Source organism: Salvelinus namaycush, chromosome 1 (genome assembly GCF_016432855.1).
Source record: "Salvelinus namaycush isolate Seneca chromosome 1, SaNama_1.0, whole genome shotgun sequence".
Classification (NCBI taxonomy): domain Eukaryota; kingdom Metazoa; phylum Chordata; class Actinopteri; order Salmoniformes; family Salmonidae; genus Salvelinus; species Salvelinus namaycush.
Genome location: NC_052307.1, coordinates 71013166 through 71036108, shown reverse-complemented (window position 1 = coordinate 71036108; position 22943 = coordinate 71013166). Strand labels below are relative to the sequence as shown.

The window sequence follows — 22943 nt, the reverse complement described above, 5'->3', positions numbered from 1 at the left end:
GACAGTGCTTCGAGGAAGATTTGAGTGTAGTAATTAATGTGCAGGGTCTCACGTGTTTGACCTCTGAGTATAATTATGATTTCTGTTAGCTTTAAATCAGTACATGTGCGACATTGATAAATTAAAACATATAGCTGTTTTGCAGTAGTGCACAGTCTTCGTTTTCGAGGCATCAAGAAAATATAAACAAGGCTGTCACGGAGCTCGCCATGGACATGGGTCAGCTTTGCGCTGCAACACTCTTACCATTTGGTGCCATCTGCGTTGTTTTTATTTGGGATTGTGGTGCCAGTTCTTTAATAAAAACAAGATTTGCAGTGCTCACTTCAGGGTAAGTTGGTAGTCCGCGCATTTGGGAGGGAACGTTGTAGATATCAGTCTGTTATTTCCTATCAGAAAATTAAATAAAATATAGGACACCTGATCAAAGCTTACGAAAAGTGCATGCACATTCAAATGAAGGATTGGTAGGGAATTAATAAAACTGTCCGGTAAATTGCTATCCGGTTGGACATGGTGATGAGTGTGCTATTTAGACCGAAAAGTAACTGCATTTAATATTTATGTGTGATGTGTGAGAAACAATAAAAACAATACTTTGATTGTGAAAAACGTTGACAATCAGTCAAAGAAAGACCACCACGTTGCTCAACTCATCATGCCTACCTACCCAATGATCCGTTGTGATGTGATTGGAATATTGAATGAGATCACGCAAATATAGAGGAGTAGTTATCGGAATCACTCAATGCCAACTGTAAATTCTGCCCATAACGTGACATAGGTTATTCATGTGCACATAGAGAGGTCTGGACCAGGGAGAGGCAGTTCATAGCCTACATACAATAGTTTGAATGAAGTGGGCAAAATATAGACCAGAAGATCTTTGGAGCATCTAATTTTGCTCAGAAATGATAATTGAATTATGTGCTATTACCTCTTAGTTCAGCATTCCAGTTGTAAACGATTTCATGATGTTATTTTACTTTACTTTTCCAAGAAAATGTCTTTGTGACAGACATCTGTATTTTCAAACGAGTTATTGTGTTTCTTAATCCTGGTCCTGGCGACCCAGAGGGGGTGCACATTTTTGTTTTTGCATTAGCACTACACACCTGCTTTAAATCATCCAAAGCCTGATGATAAATGCACCTCTTTGCAGGGTTATTTAACAAACGTTTCTCTTGCAATCATATGCTGGCCACTGCATGGCACAATCAGTTTTCTTTATTACTTTCATTTTGAAATGTTCTTACTGCTTCACATACAATAGTTGCTGCCATATAATTGTGATTATGTATTGTAGCATGATGTACTACAGTAGCCATAATGCTTGGGAACTGCTTTGAAAGGGAATTTCCATTATGAAATAACTGCCAATTTAATTGAGTGACTTTCTCTTTAATACCACTCCTATTACTATAGTAACAACATTGTTACCAATACACTTATCTCTCTTGTCTCCTTTCTCGTGGCTTTGTAAAGGGAGGAGTGTCCGGAAAACAAGGTAGTGACAGTGGAGTACCCCTGTATTACAGCAAGGGGCACGGATGGCACCTGTCTCAGGTAAGAGTGTCCCATCCTTTAAATAGAAAATGAGAGCCGCACACTCCAGGACAGGCTTTCCAAAACGTGGTCCTCTGGACCCCAAGGGGTGCACATTTTGGTTTTAGCCTCAGCACTACACAGCTGATTCAAATAATCAACTAATCATCAAGCTTTGATCTTTTGAATCAGCTGTGGAGTGCTATGGCAAAAACCAAAACGTGCACCCCTTGGGGTTCCCAGGACCACGTTTGGGGAACGCTGCTCTAGGAGCTCAGATGCAATAATTTAATAGCAACGTTTCGACAGCCAAGCTGTCTTCATCAGGGTTTAATGACAAACACTGCGGGACACTAATTGATATAGTTTCAAAGAACACACACAGGTGTCTGTAATCATGGCCGGGTGTGGCATGATTTCATTGGTCAATTTTGAAATATCAATAGAACATATAAAAAAGCATGAATGGATAACATACGATCATAGATACAATTAGGCTACATCATATAGGCCTACAAACACTTTATTTACAATGGATAACAAAAACACAATCACAGGAATGGCTTCAGATCAAACTCTATGTTGAGACTGAAGGGAGCGAGGGCCTTTAAATGAAAGATCCAGATGGCCCCTCATTTTAACAATAAATTGTCAAGGTCACCCACTCTCCTAGGGAGGGCGATGTGTTCGATGCCGATATAGTGAAGAGACGAAATAGGGTGGTTCGTTCCAAAAAAATGTCCCATCTACCATACGGAATGTAGACACAACAACACACACACTCACACTCACACTCACACTCACACTCACACTCACTCACTGGTCAGAACATGTGGTCAGGTTAAGTTTTCATATACCAAATAAAAATCTAAAATTCAATGTGTTTCCATCACATTTTCAACTTTACCCATTGTTTTGTCACAAACTGTTGCGTTAAATAGCAAATGTGCATACTCTGGTCTTGGCACATACGCTCTAGCCAACAGCTCGCAGATACAGTGCAGCTAGGCTGTGCGGGTACTGGGTACCTTAGTCTACATAATGAGATTGTTATTGATAAGAGGAGGAATTTTTGTTGTCAAACGACAGTCAATCAAAGATCATAATGTCACCAGAATAAGACCATCAATATTTATTGGAAAGGAGCATCAAGCTCATCACAGTGGACTTTCATCAACCTGTGAAGTTCATCAAAACTTATTTCCTCTGTAGCCTAATAAACTACATGGACCACACACCATATCATCATGTGACTCCAAGTTTACTTCGATATGATGGTTATTATATCAGTATTTGCACAAGGCGTTTCCACCGCCATTTCTCGCATAATACATTTTACAGACACAAAAAGATCCCAACATGTCGAATTGAACAAATGATCTGTCGGCATTTATAAAATTGCACCAAAACTTCATGTTTCCACTTCCTGAGATTTTTTTCTATACGGTATGACTTTACTCACATAAAAACTGTGGATGATAATGTGGTTACTGTTAATGTTTCTCTAGTTTGCTTCCAGACATATCTACCGAATTTGTCAAAACGGCTTTGGGCTGCATTGGCATCAGTGAAATGTTCTTGCTGGTGAACATGATATGATAATTTCTGTCTTGAATCACTTATGAACATGACAGTTTTTTCTAAATGTCCCATCCATCTTGTCATGTCTGGGCCTGAGTGGGGATACTCTGAAGTGAACTGTTGTGACTTCAGGCGCCGACAGAGATGGCCACCTCGCTTCGCGCTCCTAGGAAACTATGCAGTATTTTGTTTTTTTATGTGTTATTTCTTACATTGTTACCCCAGGTAATCTTAGGTTTTATTACATACAGTCGGGAGGAACTATTGGATATAAGAGCAACGTCAACTCACCAACATTACGACCAGGAATACGACTTTCCCGAAGCGGATCCTCTGTTTTGCCCACCACCCTGGACAATGGACCGGATCCCAGCCGGCGACCCAAAACAACGACGCCGTAGAAGGGGCAGACGGAGCGGTCTTCTGGTCAGGCTCCGTAGACGGGCACATCGTGCACCGCTCCCGAGCATACTACTCGCCAATGTCCAGTCTCTTGACAACAAGGTAGACGAAATCCGAGCAAGGGTTGCATTCCAGAGAGACATCAGAGACTATAATGTTCTTTGTTTCACGGAAACATGGCTCACTCGAGACACGCTATCGGAGTCGGTACAGCAGGCTGGTTTCTTCACGCATCGCGCCGACAGCAACACACATCTTTCTGGTAAGAAGAAGGGCGGGGGTGTATGCCTTATGATTAACGAGACGTGGTGTGATCATAACAACATACAGGAACTCAAGTCCTTCTGTTCACCTGACTTAGAATTCCTCACAATCAAATGCCAACCGCATTATCTACCAAGATAATTCTCTTCGATCATAATCACAGTCATGTATATTCCCCCCCAAGCAGACACATCGACGGCCCTGAAAGAACTTCATTTGACTCGATGTAAACTGGAAACCACATATCCTGAGGCTGCATTTATTGTAGCTGGGGATTTTAACAAGGCTAATCTGAAAACAAGGCTCCCTAAATTCTATCAGCATATCGATTGCGCAACCAGGGCTGGCAAAACCCTAGATCATTGTTATTCTAACTTCCGCGACGCATATAAGGCCCTCCCCCGCCCTCCTTTCGGAAAAGCTGACCACTACTCCATTTTGTTGCTCCCAGCCTATAGACAGAAACTAAAACAGGCAGCTCCCGCGCTCAGGTCTGTCCAACGCTGGTCCGACCAATCGGATTCCACGCTTCAAGATTGCTTCGATCACGTGGACTGGGATATGTTCCGCACTGCGTCGAACAACAACATTGATGAATACGCTGATTTGGTGAGCGGGTTTATTAGCAAGTGCATCGGCGATGTCGTACCCACAGCGTCTATTAAAACATTCCCAAACCAGAAACCGTGGATTGATGGCAGCATTCGCGCAAAACTGAGCGCGAACCACTGCTTTTAATCAGGGCAAGGTGACCGGAAACATGACCGAATACAAACAGTGTAGCTATTCCCTCCGCAAGGCAATCAAACAAGCTAAGCGTCAGTAGAGAGACAAAGTAGAGTCGCAATTCAACGGCTCAGACACGAGAGGTATGTGGCAGGGTCTACAGTCAATCACGGACTATAAAAGGAAAACCAGCCCCGTCGCAGACCAGGATGTCTTGCTCCCAGACAGACTAAACAATTTCTTTGCTCGCTTTGAGGACAATACAGTGCCACTGACACGGCCCACTACCAAAACCTGTGGGCTCTCCTTCACTGCAGCCGACGTGAGTAAAACATTTAAACGTGTCAACCCTCGCAAGGCTGCAGGCCCAGGCGGCATCCCCAGCCGCGCCCTCAGAGCATGCGCAGACCAGCTGGCTGGTGTGTTTACGGACATATTCAATCAATCCTTATCCCAGTCTGCTGTTCCCACATGCTTCAAGAGGGCCACCATTGTTCCTGTTCCCAAGAAAGCTAAGGTAACTGAGCTAAATGACTACCGCCCCGTAGCACTCACTTCCGTCATCATGAAGTGCTTTGAGAGACTAGTCAAGGACCATATCACCTCCACACTACCTGACACGCTAGACCCACTCCAATTTGCTTACCGCCCCAATAGGTCCACAGACGACGCAATCACACTGCACACTGCCCTAACCCATCTGGACAAGAGGAATACCTATGTGAGAATGCTGTTCATCGACTACAGCTCAGCATTTAACACCATAGTACCCTCCAAACTCGTCATCAAGCTCGAGACCCTAGGTCTCGACCCCGCCCTGTGCAACTGGGTCCTGGACTTCCTGACGGGCCGCCCCCAGGTGGTGAGGGTAGGTAACAACATCTCCACCCCGCTGATCCTCAACACTGGGGCCCCACAAGGGTGCGTTCTCAGCCCTCTCCTGTACTCCCTGTTCACCCACGACTGCGTGGCCATGCACGCCTCCAACTCAATCATCAAGTTTGCAGACGACACTACAGTGGTAGGCTTGATTACCAACAACGACGAGACGGCCTACAGGAAGGAGGTGAGGGCCCTCGGAGTGTGGTGTCAGGAAAATAACCTCACACTCAACGTCAACAAAACAAAGGAGATGATCGTGGACTTCAGGAAACAGCAGAGGGAGCACACCCCTATCCACATCGACGGGACAGTAGTGGAGAGGGTAGAAAGTTTTAAGTTCGTCGGCGTACACATCACGGACAAACTGAAATGGTCCACCCACACAGACAGCGTGGTGAAGAAGGCGCAGCAGCGCCTCTTCAACCTCAGGAGGCTGAAGAAAATCGGCTTGTCACCAAAAACACTCACAAACTTTTACAGATGCACAATCGAGAGCATCCTGTCGGGCTGTATCACCGCCTGGTACAGCAACTGCTCCGCCCATAACCGTAAGGCTCTCCAGAGCGTAGTGAGGTCTGCACAATGCATCACCGGGGGCAAACTACTTGCCCTCCAGGACATCTACACCACCCGATGTCACAGGAAGGCCAAAAAGATCATCAAGGACAACAACCATCCGAGCCACTGCCTGTATCATTCAGAAGGCGAGGTCAGTACAGGTGCATCAAAGCAGGGACCGAGAGACTGAAAAACAGCTTCTATCTCAAGGCCATCAGACTGTTAAACAGCCATCACTAACATTGAGTGGCTGCTGCCAACATACTGACTCAACTCCAGCCACTTTAATAATGGAAAAATTGATGTAATAAATGTATCTCTAGCCACTTTAAACAATGCCACTTCATTTAATGTTTACATACCCTACATTACTCATCTCATATGTATATACTGTACTCTATACCATCTACTGCATCTTGCCATCTTGATGTAATAAATGTATCACTAGCCACTTTAAACAATGCCACTTTCATATGTTTACATACCCTACATTACTCATCTCATATATATATATATACTGTACTCTATACCATCTACTGCATCTTGCCTATGCTATTCTATACCATCACTCATTCATAAAAAAATGTATGTACATATTCTTATTCATTCCTTTACACTTGTGTGTATAAGGTAGTTGTTGTGAAATTGTTAGGTTAGATTACTCGTTGGATATTACTGCATTGTCGGAACTAAAAGCACAAGCATTTCGCTACACTTGCATTAACATCTGCTAACCATGTGTATGTGACAAATACAATTTGATTTGATTTGAAATGCCAAGTCTGAGCATCCCCTTTCCCCTGTGTGTCAACCTCTTGGCTTTCAAGCGGTCTGTGTTCATTAGTAAGACAGACTCCGCTCCATGCCTGGTCACAATCTGCCCGTCCACACGACACAGCTTTTCTCTTTTAACTGTGACTTTGCCTTCGTTTGGAAGGCTGAAGATTTGACAGGGAGAGAGAGTCCAGGCTCAGGCCTCCTCACACATGACTCCCACCTCAGGGATGGGGGCTGATAATGACGCCAGGGAGAGGGTTTCGGGTGTCATTGTCCCTCGGAGAGATGTGTAGAGTTTCAGCCATTAAACCCTGAGATAACTGAGCAGAGAGATGGAGAGTCTGGCTGGGACCTCCAGGCCAGGGTGAACAACACTCAGGCTACTCACACTGGCTGCATTCCCCTCGTCTCCTCTTCTTTCCTCTTTCTCTGAGTGCAATGTCTGTGTCCTCCCTGGTGTTAAAGAGTACATAGTGAGTAATAATGTGTGTGTCCTCCCTGGTGTTAAAGAGTACATAGTGAGTGATAATGTGTGTGTCCTCCCTGGTGTTAAAGAGTACATAGTGAGTGATAATGTGTGTGTCCTCCCTGGTGTTAAAGAATACATAGTGAGTGATAATGTGTGTGTCCTCCCTGGTGTTAAAGAGTACGTAGTGAGTGATAATGTGTGTGTCAGTTGAGTTTGCGTGTATGCATGTGTCCTAGGCTCTGACAGCTGATAGTGCAGGAGATGCCTGGAGTGCATGCAGGCCCAGAGCGTATGTACTACGTAGCTACTACCTCCTGAGTGTTACTGCATTAGCCTTGGTTCTCACCTCTGTAGTGTTCCCTCTGTGTTCTCCATACTCAATCCCTCACCGCTCTGCTCCCCCCTACAGTCCCTACATGTCGACAGGCCATGGTGGGGCCGGCTGTAAACAAGTCTGTGACACGCATGGCAAGGGGAACAGGAGGAGAGAAGGAGGAGAGTGAGGGAGGGGAAAAGGTTTTCCAAGGCTTGCCTGGAAAACCACATCAAGGTGTATAAAAAGAACCAGGAAGGGGAAATCACAGGAGGGCGGGAAGCTCTATAGGTCAGAGCTCTGGCTTTTATGAACCTCTGTATTCTGCTGCAATTGGTGCCCCGTAGTCCAGTTGAAGTGGTGGAACCGTACCACTCTCTCTCTCTCTCTCTCTCTCTCTCGCTCTCTCTAACAACATAGTTGTAGTACACGTGGCTGCCTGCTGTCAGGACTGGAAACCATCCTATCCCACGGCCCCTGAGCTCACCGTGGAAGAATAAAGAGGGAGGCAGCACAGGAGCGAGGGAGGAGAAAGGAGAGCGAGAAAGGAGAGAGGGGGGCGGAGAGAATCAGAACATACTGAACCAAGCTCTCACAGTCCTGTCTCTCTTTTGTGCTCTGGTTTTATCATTAAAGCAGGTTAGAGGAAGCAGGCCTGCAACGTCCACAAATGTTTGTGTGTGTGTGTGTGTGTGTGTGCGTGTGTGTGTGTGTGGCTGGGGTGCAGAGCTGAACTCTACTAAGCCCCCCTGTGATTCGCTGTCCAGGGCACTGAGAGGTCTCCCCTTACAAGCCATAAAACATGTGACTCTATAACACATACATCATACCTACCCTGGTAAGCCCTGTCTGTCAGTCAATCACAGTCAATCACTGACACTAAGGTGATCAACAATCAACTGAGAGTTTAGGTGCTAAAACGAGTCATGTCAGGAAACACATAGTGAAGAATAGGCAGAGACGAAGTGATTTAGGTCCGGAGCAACAGGCTCCAAAGCAGTAACGAGGACCAGATGCTTGTGTGTGTGTGTGTATGTGTATATATATACAGTGGGGAGAACAAGTATTTGATACACTGCCGATTTTGCAGGTTTTCCTACTTACAAAGCATGTAGAGGTCTGTAATTTTTTATCATAGGTACACTTCAACTGTGAGAAACGGAATCTAAAACAAAAATCCAGAAAATCACATTGTATGATTTTTAAGTAATTAATTTGCATTTTATTGCCTGACATAAGTATTTGATACATCAGAAAAGCAGAACTTAATATTTGGTACAGAAACCTTTGTTTGCAATTACGGAGATCATACGTTTCCTGTAGTTCTTGACTAGGTTTGCACACTGCAGCAGGGATTTTGGCCCACTCCTCCATACAGACCTTCTCCAGATCCTTCAGGTTTCGGGGCTGTCGCTGGGCAATACGGACTTTCAGCTCCCTCCAAAGATTTTCTATTGGGTTCAGGTCTGGAGACTGGCTAGGCCACTCCAGGACCTTGAGATGCTTCTTACGGAGCCACTCCTTAGTTGCCCTGGCTGTGTGTTTCGGGTCGTTGTCATGCTGGAAGACCCAGCCACGACCCATCTTCAATGCTCTTACTGAGGGAAGGAGGTTGTTGGCCAAGATCTCGCGATACATGGCCCCATCCATCCTCCCCTCAATACGGTGCAGTCATTCTGTCCCCTTTGCAGAAAAGCATCCCCAAAGAATGATGTTTCCACCTCCATGCTTCATGGTTGGGATGGTGTTCTTGGGGTTGTACTCATCCTTCTTCTTCCTCCAAACACGGCGAGTGGAGTTTAGACCAAAAAGCTCTATTTTTGTCTCATCAGACCACATGACCTTCTCCCATTCCTCCTCTGGATCATCCAGATGGTCATTGGCAAACTTCAGACGGGCCTGGACATGCGCTGGCTTGAGCAGGGGGACCTTGCGTGCGCTGCAGGATTTTAATCCATTACGGCGTATTGTGTTACTAATGGTTTTCTTTGAGACTGTGGTCCCAGCTCTCTTCAGGTCATTGACCAGGTCCTGCCGTGTAGTTCTGGGCTGATCCCTCACCTTCCTCATGATCATTGATGCCCCACGAGGTGAGATCTTGCATGGAGCCCCAGACCGAGGGTGATTGACCGTCATCTTGAACTTCTTCCATTTTCTAATAATTGCGCCAACAGTTGTTGCCTTCTCACCAAGCTGCTTGCCTATTGTCCTGTAGCCCATCCCAGCCTTGTGCAGGTCTACAATTTTATCCCTGATGTCCTTACACAGCTCTCTGGTCTTGGCCATTGTGGAGAGGTTGGAGTCTGTTTGATTGAGTGTGTGGACAGGTGTCTTTTATACAGGTAACGAGTTCAAACAGGTGCAGTTAATACAGGTAATGAGTGGAGAACAGGAGGGCTTCTTAAAGAAAAACTAACAGGTCTGTGAGAGCCGGAATTCTTACTGGTTGGTAGGTGATCAAATACTTATGTCATGCAATAAAATGCAAATGAATTACTTAAAAATCATACAATGTGATTTTCTGGATTTTTGTTTTAGATTCCGTCTCTCACAGTTGAAGTGTACCTATGATAAAAATTACAGACATCTACATGCTTTGTAAGTAGGAAAACCTGCAAAATCGACAGTGTATCCAATACTTGTTCTCCCCACTGTATATATCCAGTCAGGTCTGAACCCCACACTGTGCTCCACTAAGGTTCTGACAGGGTTACTATCTTCAGCCAAGGCCTCATCAGACTCACTACACCACAGCAACCAGCACGTTAGCCACGGAATGATGAGAGAAATATCTCACCACTTCCACCCAATGGTACAAGCTTAGGTTATAAAAGGTTCACAGAGACATGTCTTCTCTTGACAAGAGTACATCAGGACAGCTCATTCACCCTAAACACATAGTGAAACTGGGATCTATCACACATTGTTTACATTACATCTAAGAATTCCATGGGGTGTCCTATTCTAACTAGTATACTTTTTATATTTGGCATTTCTTCCTCAGTGTGTTTTGAATGGCAATCAGGCTGTGGGAAAATGAAACTGTTTAATTTGTCTCACACTTGAAGTTGACATAAGTGTCTCTCTTAGCAATGCAACACTGTTCTGAGTACTGCCGTAATACTGTTTCATTACTGGGGAAATATTATCCATTTCTCTGTTTCTCACAAAACGCTTTTTTACAAGGCCTGAGGTTCACTTCCTGTCTTTAATGGTAAGGTCTAATCATTTGTGTAGATCGGTATTATTGTTGGACCACAGTAAATATCAAGTAATCATTGTACATATTTTTCTAATTAACATTCACCTGAACAGCGCTCTGTACAAACACAATGCCTGTTATTCATTACTGTTCCACTAGGTGATTAAAGTCTGTAATGGCATCGTCAGCATGTTGTTTGAAGTACAGCACAGAGAAGCAGCTGTGTACTGTATAGACAGTAAATGTTTTTATATCACAGAATTGGAAAAGGGAGGGATGCAGGAATGAAAAAGGAGAGATGAAATAAAGGAAGTTTGCAGTGGTAAAGATGAGGAGTTACAGTCCCTCTGACTCCTGTAAGGTTCTGGAAGACTTTCATGTCTTATCAGTCCATTAACTTAAGCCCTGGTTAAGGACTTTTGTGTGATCTCAGTGTAGAATCCTTAAAATATACCAGTCTGTAGCCTGGTTTCCTTCCCTGGCAGTAGAGCACTCACAGACACGTCATTAAGACAGATCCATCATTGTGTTACTTTTATTAAAAAGTACTTGGTAAATATTTTCTTCTTCTTGAACTGCACTGTAGGTTAAGGGATTGTAAGTAAGCATTTCACAGTAAAGTCTGTTATATCTTGTTGTATTCGGCGCATGTGACAAATAAAGTTTGATTTGATTTGATCATTAGTTTGGCTTTAGACTCCCTTCTCAGTTACTGGCTGCTCTCACTACATTACCTGTAATCTGGACCTCATCTCTCTCTTAGGCCCTTTATTGTCCTCATAGGGTCCATTCTTTCTCTTGCTGTCACTCTCCCTCTATCTCCCTTTACCCCTGTTTCTTCCTTTCCCTCCCTCCCTCCCTCCCTCCCTCCCTCCCTCCCTCCCGTTCATCCTCTCTCTCTGTCGTCAGGTAAGGCTCCAGGCCAGGTCACATGTTGAGAGGTTGTTGAGAGGTTGTCTCACATGTTGAGAGGTTGTGAGGCTCAGAAGGGTCAGAGATGGCACATTCCTGGGGTGACACACGGCCCTGGCTTGACCCCAGGGCCACAGAGGCCAGCGGCCCTTCATATTGCCTGGGGGGAACCGAGGGTAGGCGCTGGCACTGGGAATAGACCTGGGAGCTTTAGGGCCTGTAATGAGAGGCGTCATAAAAGAGAAGGAGAGAGGGAGAGTGACAGAGAGGGATAAGGGGCGAGAGAGGGGAGGATTTGTGTCACTCTCTGGCCCAACATTAACTGGCTATGGCTTTATGAGGGGTGTTTTACTCTTTTCACACTACCGTGCAGACACGAACCATACTGTGCTGGGCTGGCTCTGATATATTATTTTCACATTGTCCTTCCTAGCACGGTTCCAGCCATTATGGTTGATGTGTCACCAGGTCAGCCGTGGGAATAGGGATAGGCTGTTTTAGAACAGGCATTGGTGATGGAGTGAGGACCTGTGAAGACAGAAGCGGTAGGCGGTGGGTTAGAGGTGACGGAGGAATGTTGGTGCTGTTTGGGAACTGTAACGTGGCTGTGCTTGTGGAAGTGGTGCAGACCTCCTGTGCTCTCAGTGAAAGCGTCCACTGTCTGACTAACAGCCTGCCCCACTCTGATGTGTCCCCAGAGAGACCGCAGGCTGGACGTGTGCTGACAGAATAAATAAACAGAGAGAGGACGTGCTCACATCTCAGCACACTAACACCTTCACGTGTATACTCACACGGCACAAGAACAAAACACTTATACACTAACACGCTTACATACCCACACACACCTTTATATAACAGCCTAACACCCTGCTGTATGAGGAAACACAGAGAAAACAATAGACCCTCTTAAAACTAACACCCTAATCGATTATACACACAGGACTGACGCTTTTATTTAAACACAAAGACGGAGACAGACTATCATCCATACACAGAGAGACAGACTTATAAACAGGATAACATTTATTAAAAAACTGCAAAGCACACAGCACACACACACACACCCACACAAAGACATCAATATGACAGATATGTAAGAGCAGAAACACACACAGACACTGTCTCTCCTGTCCTGAAGTGTCGAGGGGTCCGTGACCTCCACCGAGGTCCACATCCTGTGTTTCTGACTCACAGAGCACCACATGAAGGACCATCAAGCACAAATGACACAAAAGCTACATCTCTCTTTCTTTCTCTCCTTCTCTCTCTCCCTCCATCCTCCTCCTCTCCTCGACTTGTCAACATCTCCCTGTCTCATTTCCTCCTCGCTACGTTTCCTCCTCCATCGCCATAACAACCCCCTTAAGTCATCTTCCCTCTCTCTCTGATGAGTTTGGGAGTTGATAGAGTAAATATGATACATAACGTTGCGTCACAAGACACCTAATGATACTATTGTCCCTCTTCGCTATCTTCCCCATATCGATAACAGGAAAACTATCTGAGGTCCAGGGAGCAATCCTGTACTGAGTGAGTGGAACTGATAATACATAGTGACTTAAGTCTGGTTTATGGAAAGCATCCTTCCAGATTGGTCTCTGCTCTGCTGTCTCTGTGTAAGCTCAGTGCTGTCTGTCCAGGCTGCAGACAGTTGGGGGGGTCTATAATGAATATCCAGTCTTTGTAGTGCATTCTTGGGGGAGTCTATAATGAATATCCAGTCTTTGTAGTGCATTCTTGGGGGGGTCTATAATGAATATCCAGTCTTTGTAGTGCATTCTTGGGGGAGTCTATAATGAATATCCAGTCTTTGTAGCGCATTCTTGGGGGAGTCTATAATGAATATCCAGTCTTTGTAGTGCATTCTTGGGGGGTCTATAATGAATATCCAGTCTTTGTAGTGCATTCTTGGGGGGGTCTATAATGAATATCCAGTCTTTGTAGTGCATTCTTGGGGGAGTCTATAATGAATATCCAGTCTTTGTAGCGCATTCTTGGGGGAGTCTATAATGAATATCCAGTCTTTGTAGTGCATTCTTGGGGGGGTCTATAATGAATATCCAGTCTTTGTAGTGCATTCTTGGGGGAGTCTATAATGAATATCCAGTCTTTGTAGTGCATTCTTGGGGGAGTCTATAATGAATATCCAGTCTTTGTAGTGCATTCTTGGGGGGGTCTATAATGAATATCCAGTCTTTGTAGTGCATTCTTGGGGGAGTCTATAATGAATATCCAGTCTTTGTAGTGCATTCTTGGGGGAGTCTATAATGAATATCCAGTCTTTGTAGTGCATTCTTGGGGGAGTCTATAATGAATATCCAGTCTTTGTAGTGCATTCTTGGGGGTGTCTATAATGAATATCCAGTCTTTGTAGTGCATTCTTGGGGGAGTCTATAATGAATATCCAGTCTTTGTAGTGCATTCTTGGGGGAGTCTATAATGAATATCCAGTCTTTGTAGTGCATTCTTGGGGGGGTCTATAATGAATATCCAGTCTTTGTAGTGCATTCTTGGGGGAGTCTATAATGAATATCCAGTCTTTGTAGTGCATTCTTGGGGGAGTCTATAATGAATATCCAGTCTTTGTAGTGCATTCTTGGGGGAGTCTATAATGAATATCCAGTCTTTGTAGTGCATTCTTGGGGGAGTCTATAATGAATATCCAGTCTTTGTAGTGCATTCTTGGGGGGGTCTATAATGAATATCCAGTCTTTGTAGTGCATTCTTGGGGGAGTCTATAATGAATATCCAGTCTTTGTAGTGCATTCTTGGGGGAGTCTATAATGAATATCCAGTCTTTGTAGTGCATTCTTGGGGGAGTCTATAATGAATATCCAGTCTTTGTAGTGCATTCTTGGGGGAGTCTATAATGAATATCCAGTCTTTGTAGTGCATTCTTGGGGGAGTCTATAATGAATATCCAGTCTTTGTAGTGCATTCTTGGGGGAGTCTATAATGAATATCCAGTCTTTGTATTGCATTCTTGGGGGAGTCTATAATGAATATCCAGTCTTTGTAGTGCATTCTTGGGGGAGTCTATAATGAATATCCAGTCTTTGTAGTGCATTCTTGGGGGAGTCTATAATGAATATCCAGTCTTTGTAGTGCATTCTTGGGGGAGTCTATAATGAATATCCAGTCTTTGTAGTGCATTCTTGGGGGAGTCTATAATGAATATCCAGTCTTTGTAGTGCATTCTTGGGGGAGTCTATAATGAATATCCAGTCTTTGTAGTGCATTCTTGGGGGGGTCTATAATGAATATCCAGTCTTTGTAGTGCATTCTTGGGGGAGTCTATAATGAATATCCAGTCTTTGTAGTGCATTCTTGGGGGAGTCTATAATGAATATCCAGTCTTTGTAGTGCATTCTTGGGGGAGTCTATAATGAATATCCAGTCTTTGTAGTGCATTCTTGGGGGAGTCTATAATGAATATCCAGTCTTTGTAGTGCATTCTTGGGGGAGTCTATAATGAATATCCAGTCTTTGTAGCGCATTCTTGGGGGAGTCTATAATGAATATCCAGTCTTTGTAGTGCATTCTTGGGGGAGTCTATAATGAATATCCAGTCTTTGTAGTGCATTCTTGGGGGAGTCTATAATGAATATCCAGTCTTTGTAGTGCATTCTTGGGGGAGTCTATAATGAATATCCAGTCTTTGTAGTGCATTCTTGGGGGAGTCTATAATGAATATCCAGTCTTTGTAGTGCATTCTTGGGGGAGTCTATAATGAATATCCAGTCTTTGTAGTGCATTCTTGGGGGAGTCTATAATGAATATCCAGTCTTTGTAGTGCATTCTTGGGGGAGTCTATAATGAATATCCAGTCTTTGTAGTGCATTCTTGGGGGAGTCTATAATGAATATCCAGTCTTTGTAGTGCATTCTTGGGGGAGTCTATAATGAATATCCAGTCTTTGTAGTGCATTCTTGGGGGAGTCTATAATGAATATCCAGTCTTTGTAGTGCATTCTTGGGGGAGTCTATAATGAATATCCAGTCTTTGTAGTGCATTCTTGGGGGAGTCTATAATGAATATCCAGTCTTTGTAGTGCATTCTTGGGGGAGTCTATAATGAATATCCAGTCTTTGTAGTGCATTCTTGGGGGGGTCTATAATGAATATCCAGTCTTTGTAGTGCATTCTTGGGGGAGTCTATAATGAATATCCAGTCTTTGTAGTGCATTCTTGGGGGAGTCTATAATGAATATCCAGTCTTTGTAGTGCATTCTTGGGGGAGTCTATAATGAATATCCAGTCTTTGTAGTGCATTCTTGGGGGGGTCTATAATGAATATCCAGTCTTTGTAGCGCATTCTTGGGGGAGTCTATAATGAATATCCAGTCTTTGTAGTGCATTCTTGGGGGAGTCTATAATGAATATCCAGTCTTTGTAGTGCATTCTTGGGGGAGTCTATAATGAATATCCAGTCTTTGTAGTGCATTCTTGGGGGAGTCTATAATGAATATCCAGTCTTTGTAGTGCATTCTTGGGGGGGTCTATAATGAATATCCAGTCTTTGTAGTGCATTCTTGGGGGAGTCTATAATGAATATCCAGTCTTTGTAGTGCATTCTTGGGGGAGTCTATAATGAATATCCAGTCTTTGTAGTGCATTCTTGGGGGAGTCTATAATGAATATCCAGTCTTTGTAGCGCATTCTTGGGGGAGTCTATAATGAATATCCAGTCTTTGTAGTGCATTCTTGGGGGAGTCTATAATGAATATCCAGTCTTTGTAGTGCATTCTTGGGGGAGTCTATAATGAATATCCAGTCTTTGTAGTGCATTCTTGGGGGGGTCTATAATGAATATCCAGTCTTTGTAGTGCATTCTTGGGGGAGTCTATAATGAATATCCAGTCTTTGTAGTGCATTCTTGGGGGAGTCTATAATGAATATCCAGTCTTTGTAGTGCATTCTTGGGGGAGTCTATAATGAATATCCAGTCTTTGTAGTGCATTCTTGGGGGAGTCTATAATGAATATCCAGTCTTTGTAGCGCATTCCTGCCGTGAACGCACAAATAAATCACGCCAGCCTGGATGGAAAACAATAACATTGAGCTCTCCTCCCTGGAGGGAGACCCTTGCTAAAGTACATAATCTGGAGTGTAAAGTGATCCTGCTCTGGCCTGTACTCTGGATCCTGTCTTGCTATTCCTCCAGCGTCTCTGTGCTGTTTTTGGCAGCAGCAGTGTAGTGTAGAGCCTGTGTGGGCTCTCGGTACGTTCCTCTCTCTACAGGTAGTCACTGGGTCACCACCAGCACAAAGGAGGACCAGGGGGAGCACAGGGACAGGGATGTCCAGGAATGGTACTCCTAAGACGGACTCGTAGCTGGGTGACTTGCATGGTCAGACAGACCTGGTGGGTCTGTAGGCACTATGTTAGTGTGGAGCATCAAGAGAAGCAGTGTCTAACAGCAGGAATACCATCAGGGTGACACAGGGACTCCACTCATCTTCTGAAGAAACTTAATCAGACAACATGCTTGCAAAGGGCATGTTGATGCAGAATGTAGAAACACAGAAGAATCGAATGGGCAAGAAAATACCATAGAATCCGACCATCAGTGTTGATAATCTGGGTGTAGAGAAAGATACTCTCTTAGAAAAAAGTGTCCCAAAAGGGTTCTTCGGCAGTCCCCATAGGATAACCCTTTTTGGTTCCAGGTAGAGCACTTTTTGGTTCCAGGTAGAACCCTCTGTTGGAAGGGTTCTACATGAAACCAAAAAGGGTTCGAAGGGTTCTCCTACGGGGACAGCAGAAAACTCTTTAAGGTTCTAGATAGCACCTTTTTTTTCTAAGAGTGTACTCTGCTAACCTTGTTAGTCACCTGACCTTGATGTTTGTCTGTATTGTGAAGAGTGCAGAGAACTGAAGGAAGAGACTGGCCTGGGAGCTCTCCTCCTCAAGGCTGTGTTTAACAGTCCTGTCAGTGTCACACATCACTCTCACTAATAACCCCTGCCCTTGTTTCCTGACATGAACAAGATGCACCCAATTACTGACTGCTCTGGGCCTCAGACACACACACACGCACGCACGCACACATGCACACATGCACGCGGGGGAGCATGAGAAGCGGTCATCTCACTGTGGAGGACAGTGATGTAGCTTTAGTGATTTGGTCTTTTCCCTTTTAGATCCGTGAATAGTGTTAATCAACAGAGACCCCTACATTCCCAAACATCAACAGACAGGTCATCACACTGTGTAACTAATAACTTGAGCAGTTTATACAGACCACTGAAGAGCATGTATTATCAATCAGAGACACCTCTAGCATTTCATTTGACATTTTAGTCATTTAGTAGACGCTCTTATCCAGAGCAACTTACAGTTAGTACATTCATCTTAAGATAGCTAGGTGGGACAACCACGTATCTCATTCATAGTAAGTACATTTCTCCTCAATAAAGTAGCTATCAGCAAAGTCAGAGCTAGAAAAGGGGGGGAGGGGGAGTCAAGTTAGCTCACAAAAGGCTTTCTTTCTTTTTTTTGCAGGTCCCAGATCAGATCAGGGGCAGTGTGGGGTCAGGTCTCTGTGTGACTGACAGGTAGTTGATGTTTGGAGTAGAGCAGTGGACACTGAGAGCAGAGGTTGTGTGTTGATGTTGTGAGTGGACACTCAGAGAGACCAGAGGCTGCCAGCCATAGCCTCCCCTTGCTGGCTGTACATCTTCAGCCCAGACAGACAGACAGACAGACAGGGCCCACATCTGCTGTCCATTAGCCCAGCCTGGCCCTCTCCTCTGCTGGCACACTGACTGGAGGGACAGGAGGTGGCAGGCCCGGAGAGAGATGTCCTTCAGGCCCCTGGCCAGAGCCCCCTAGCAGCCCCCCAGTACTGTCCCATCCCATCCCCAGCTCTCTCCATCACAACACAACACAGCTATGAGCCACAGATTAAAGCTCCAGTCCGTCATGTGGCTTTAATCAGGCCCTGGCCAGGCTCATAGTTTTGTAAGTTATTTATCATTCTGAAGAGGGAGTGGGGGAGGGTCTTAGAGGAGTGATTTAGGGTTATGTTGCATGGAGGTTGGAGAAGAATAAAAGCAAGTTGTCGTCTTGAGGGACCTTCAGTGAGGTACCATGCTAAATTCCCTCCATCAAGAGCGTGCAGTTTTCGGGGCAGGAGTTGCGTGTGTGCGTGCATGCGTGCGTCCCCTCCTCGTCTAGGGTCTGTGTTATTTGGGTTCTGTGATTCTATGAGTGTTCCAATATCCCTTTCCATTGTTTAATATTCCACAGTTCCATCCCTAATGCCTGTAACATGTGGTGTTTTGGTTTGCTGTGTGTGAGGATGATGCTCTTTGTTCAGCTGTCTCTTGACCATCTAGGCTAGTGCTGCTAGGAAGTGGGGATGGAGGTAAGGGATCTGGTGCTAATGAGGAGCTTTGGTCCTAAAGACAATTGACAGGCTGGGTGTTACCAGAGAGGAAAAGGCGAAGCGAGAGGGTTTACTCCTGTCAAAATCTGTCCACGATTAGCAGACTGATAAGCAGAGAGAAAAGCAGACTGCCTGCCTTCCCGCCTTTGGGACTACGACTCCCATTCTTAGGGTGGAGACAAGACCATCTCGTCATTGTATACAGTATCTCTGGTGTTTCACATTTAGTGGCTGTGTAGATCCGTTCAGTATGTGAAGGGAAGGATACAGCAGCTGGGAAATGAATTATTGGCTCATGCTACTGTCTGTCTGTGTGTTTATCCACAGGAGGAAATGCTGTGAGGGCTTCAGGTTCGTGATGGGCCAGTGCATACCTGAAAGTAGGTTTAAAAAATACAGCAGTTCTACTCACCCCAAGTCAGATACTTTACTCAGTGCCTGTAATTACACCTGGGCACCTGTACACAGACAGAATGCACATTACAACGCCAAATTACCCCATTACTGAACTGCAAATTGTTTCAAAAGTGAAATAGCATGTCATTCCATAAATTGGCAATCCTGTACAATGATACACCATGACCAATAGAGGGCAACATTACACAGGAATACCCTTGAGGAATATTATTGGACATCCAATAATTATTATTATTATTGAGCTGTTAGCTTTGCATGTAAGATCCTATCTGTGCATGTCCCTATTGAGGAACCAATCCCTCCCCTCTCTCTGCTCCAGATGTGGATGTGTGTTCTGGCTCCCCCTGTGAACAGCAGTGCACCGACAACTTTGGACGGGTTGTCTGCACCTGTTACCCCGGATACCGCTTTGATCGAGAGAGGCATCGAAACCACCAGACCTACTGTTTAGGTAAGTCCACTACCTGTTTATCTGCCAATCAGCTTTTTATCAGCCTGTTTATCAGCCAATCAGTCTTCTTTTGTATAAATCTTAATTTAACATCCTGCATCAGAGCAACCGCTCTTTCTCCCTCTCTCTGATTAGAGCAGCCTAAATGCAGCCTTAATCAGGTGTAAAGTAACAGCTGGTGTTGTGTCTCCCACACCACAGACATCGATGAGTGTGTGGAGTCCGACGGCAGTGTCTGTGATCACGACTGCGAGAACACCGTGGGCAGCTTCCTGTGTCGCTGTCGCAGGGGTTACATCCTGGCACCGGACAAGCACTCCTGTATACCCAGTCACAACCGTGGGTGTTGAGTATACTAATATACTTTACTCCTACTGTCTACATGAGGCTGGCTACCGCAGCTACACTACCTCTGGGCTTAGCTCACTAGTACCTTCCTGTGTGTCTTCAGCCTGAGGGTACAGTACTGTACATGTGTTTGAGAGGGTGAACATAGACTACTAGACTTTGTTTTTGTGTTACTTATTCTGTAGTGTTACTTACTCTGTGACAAGCCTGTCTCTCTGAGAGTCTCTTTGTCTTTCTGTCAGTGAGCTCGTCAGGGAAGTCTGACACCCTGATGAGTGCTGGCTCCTGCTCCCTCACCTGTCAGGACTTTGTCAACATGAGGAACAGCCTGCTGCAGCTCAAACTGAGGCTGGGCAGCACTCAGTCACCTAACCAGGTACATCTACATCACAACACTAACTACTGCACATCTTACTTACACTGGTGTTCCATACAAACACAGAGATACACTAATCAGAGATACACTAACTGTAAACTAGCTTCGCCAGACTTGATGTCTCACAATGGAAGTCTGACCAAATTCAGACTACAGTGAGACAGGTTGTTGTACTATACTACCTGTGTGTGTACCTGTGTGTGTATAGGTGTTGTCTCCTGGCCTGGCTAACGGCAGTGATAAGCCATCTGCTGGGAGGTTGGGGAAAGGTCCTGACACCCCCGCCCTCCCTGGTCCTCCTGGCTCTCCAGTATCCCGTGGGGTCCCAGGTAAGAGTTGTCTGCTCTTTCTCTGAATCTTTCTAACTCAATCTTTCTCTCTCTCTCTGTATCTCTCTGTTTACTGCCTATGTCAGCTGTTTGTTGGCTGACATTCAGGTTATCTCCTTGGTTCCTCTTACATCCCTTTATTCTTGGATCCCAGGCCAATCAGGAGTGCCGGGGGAGAAGGGAGAGCCTGGAGAGAGAGGCCTGACCGGCCCCCAGGGGCCACGGGGAGACATCGGCCCTATGGGCCCCGAGCCTGACCTGGAGCACATCAAGAGGGGTCGCAGAGGAGCTGTGGTAATCTTATTATTGCTTCCCGGATAACATGCTGTTGGGCCTATTAGTCCAAGCAGACCTCAACACATCCATAGCTGCAGAGATACATCATTACAATAAATGTTGCATGAGAGGAGCTGTAGCTCCCGCTAAAAACATTTAAAACCATATTTCTGTCTCTCCTTTTTCCAACAGGGACCTCCTGGCACACCAGGCAGAGATGGACTGAAGGTCAGTATAACAGTCTATCCATGTGTCTGTGGGTGTTTAGTACATGCGTGTGTGTGTACTGTATGTGTTTAAAGTATCCTGTAAACTTTTCAAAGCTGTTAACTGGAACACTAACAGCAACACTTTTCACCCTACTCCGACTCTTATAGAAGCCTGTGTGAACGTTGGAAGTATGTAACTGGACGTTTCTGGATGTTTTTTTCTCTTTAGGGTGACAGGGGAACTCCTGGTCCCAGAGGTCTACCAGTGAGTCTGCTTTCTATATTTGCCAGCTAGGCTTTGAAGTATTTTTAAATGCATTATCATCATTGTCATCTTGTTGATCTATTCTATGTAGTATCAGATTCCAAGCATACAATAAATCCACCCTAAAGCATGCAACATGCCTTACAGGTTGAAATCTAATTGACTGATGTGTGGACAGAGATATTAAAGCCTCCTTATCTTTCGCCAGGGACCTCCCGGCTCCTTTGACTTCCTCCTGGTCATGATGGCCGACATTCGCATTGACATCATCGAGCTGCAGGAGCAAGTGTTTGGGAAGAGGCGGGGCCTCTCCTTAGACAACCCGCCCCACTCCAGCGGAGAGACAGGGTTCGGAGAGTGGGGCTCCGGACAAGGAGAGCTCATGCTCAATACCTGACCTCCATAACCCTGCCCACGGCAACTGTCACTCAAAACGATAAGCCAAAGGGAACTAATTAATCAACTGGCTCTTGTAAAGCAGAGACATTGAACTGACTGAACTGACTCCTTTCCTCCAGTGAAACCTTGTCTCTAAAACCCAAATAGGACTGTATGAGGTGAGGAGACCTCTGATCAGCTCTCTCCTGTCAGAGACATAGACTATAAACAAACGGAGAGAGAGAGAGAGACCAAACCACTGCAAGCTTTGCCTTGCCGCCTTGATGTTTCCTTCTAGCCTGGCCTGGTCTGGTCTGACTGAGGAGAGGGGGTATGCCTTTGCGTGCGAGGCACAGGGGGGTGATGGTTGTAGCCCTGTGTGACTGTGTCTTTGTGCGCTCTGAGCTGAACAGTTTCAAACACAGCAGGGGCTTTATCGTCTGCATCTCTTCCTGTTCCTGTCAAATCTGTACAGTCCGAGGAGAGGAGACGCCGGTCGGTCGCTGCCTGACACTGCTTACCTGCCCTGCAGGGCCTAGAACCAGACTCAGGCCCCAGACTGCACCTGTCCATGCAACAACCCAACTCAACAGCTTTTATACTGCTGCCACTACACTACAGAATATCTGAAGCATCTTTAGAGATACAGTACATATACTACATTAGCAAAAGTATGTGGATACCTGCTCATCCACCATCTCATTCCAAAATCATGGGCATTAATATGGGGTTAGACCCGCTTTGCTGTTATAACAGCCTCCATTTTTCTGGAAAGGCTTTCCACTACATGTTGGAACATTGCTGCGAGAACTTGTATCCATTCAGCCACAAGAGCATTAGTGCGGTCGGGCGATTAGGCCTGGCTCGCATT

At 45.2% G+C, this 22943-nt stretch overlaps 1 protein-coding gene across 1 annotated transcript; it reads left to right on the top strand.

Annotated features, from left to right (window-relative positions):
- On the top strand, positions 1–22824 carry LOC120056666 (collagen and calcium-binding EGF domain-containing protein 1-like). Its single transcript, XM_039004879.1, has 11 exons — positions 1–331; positions 1486–1566; positions 19351–19403; positions 19760–19891; positions 20093–20230; positions 20482–20615; positions 20824–20944; positions 21099–21238; positions 21413–21448; positions 21659–21694; positions 21903–22824. The coding sequence occupies exons 1-11, from the start codon at positions 210–212 to the stop codon at positions 22089–22091; spliced, it is 1182 nt and encodes a 393-aa protein (XP_038860807.1). The 5' UTR covers positions 1–209; the 3' UTR covers positions 22092–22824.
- Positions 22825–22943: the final 119 nt, after the last annotated feature.

What these genes read in the sequence shown, in the direction of transcription:
- LOC120056666 (XM_039004879.1), top strand. Translation starts at nt 210, where the DNA reads ATGGACATGGGTCAGCTTTGCGCTGCAACACTCTTACCATTTGGTGCC. An exon ending in CCACCAGACCTACTGTTTAG is followed by an intron (nt 19,892 to 20,092) that starts GTAAGTCCACTA and finishes CCCACACCACAG; the next exon opens with ACATCGATGAGTGTGTGGAG. An exon ending in GCACTCAGTCACCTAACCAG is followed by an intron (nt 20,616 to 20,823) that starts GTACATCTACAT and finishes GTGTGTGTATAG; the next exon opens with GTGTTGTCTCCTGGCCTGGC.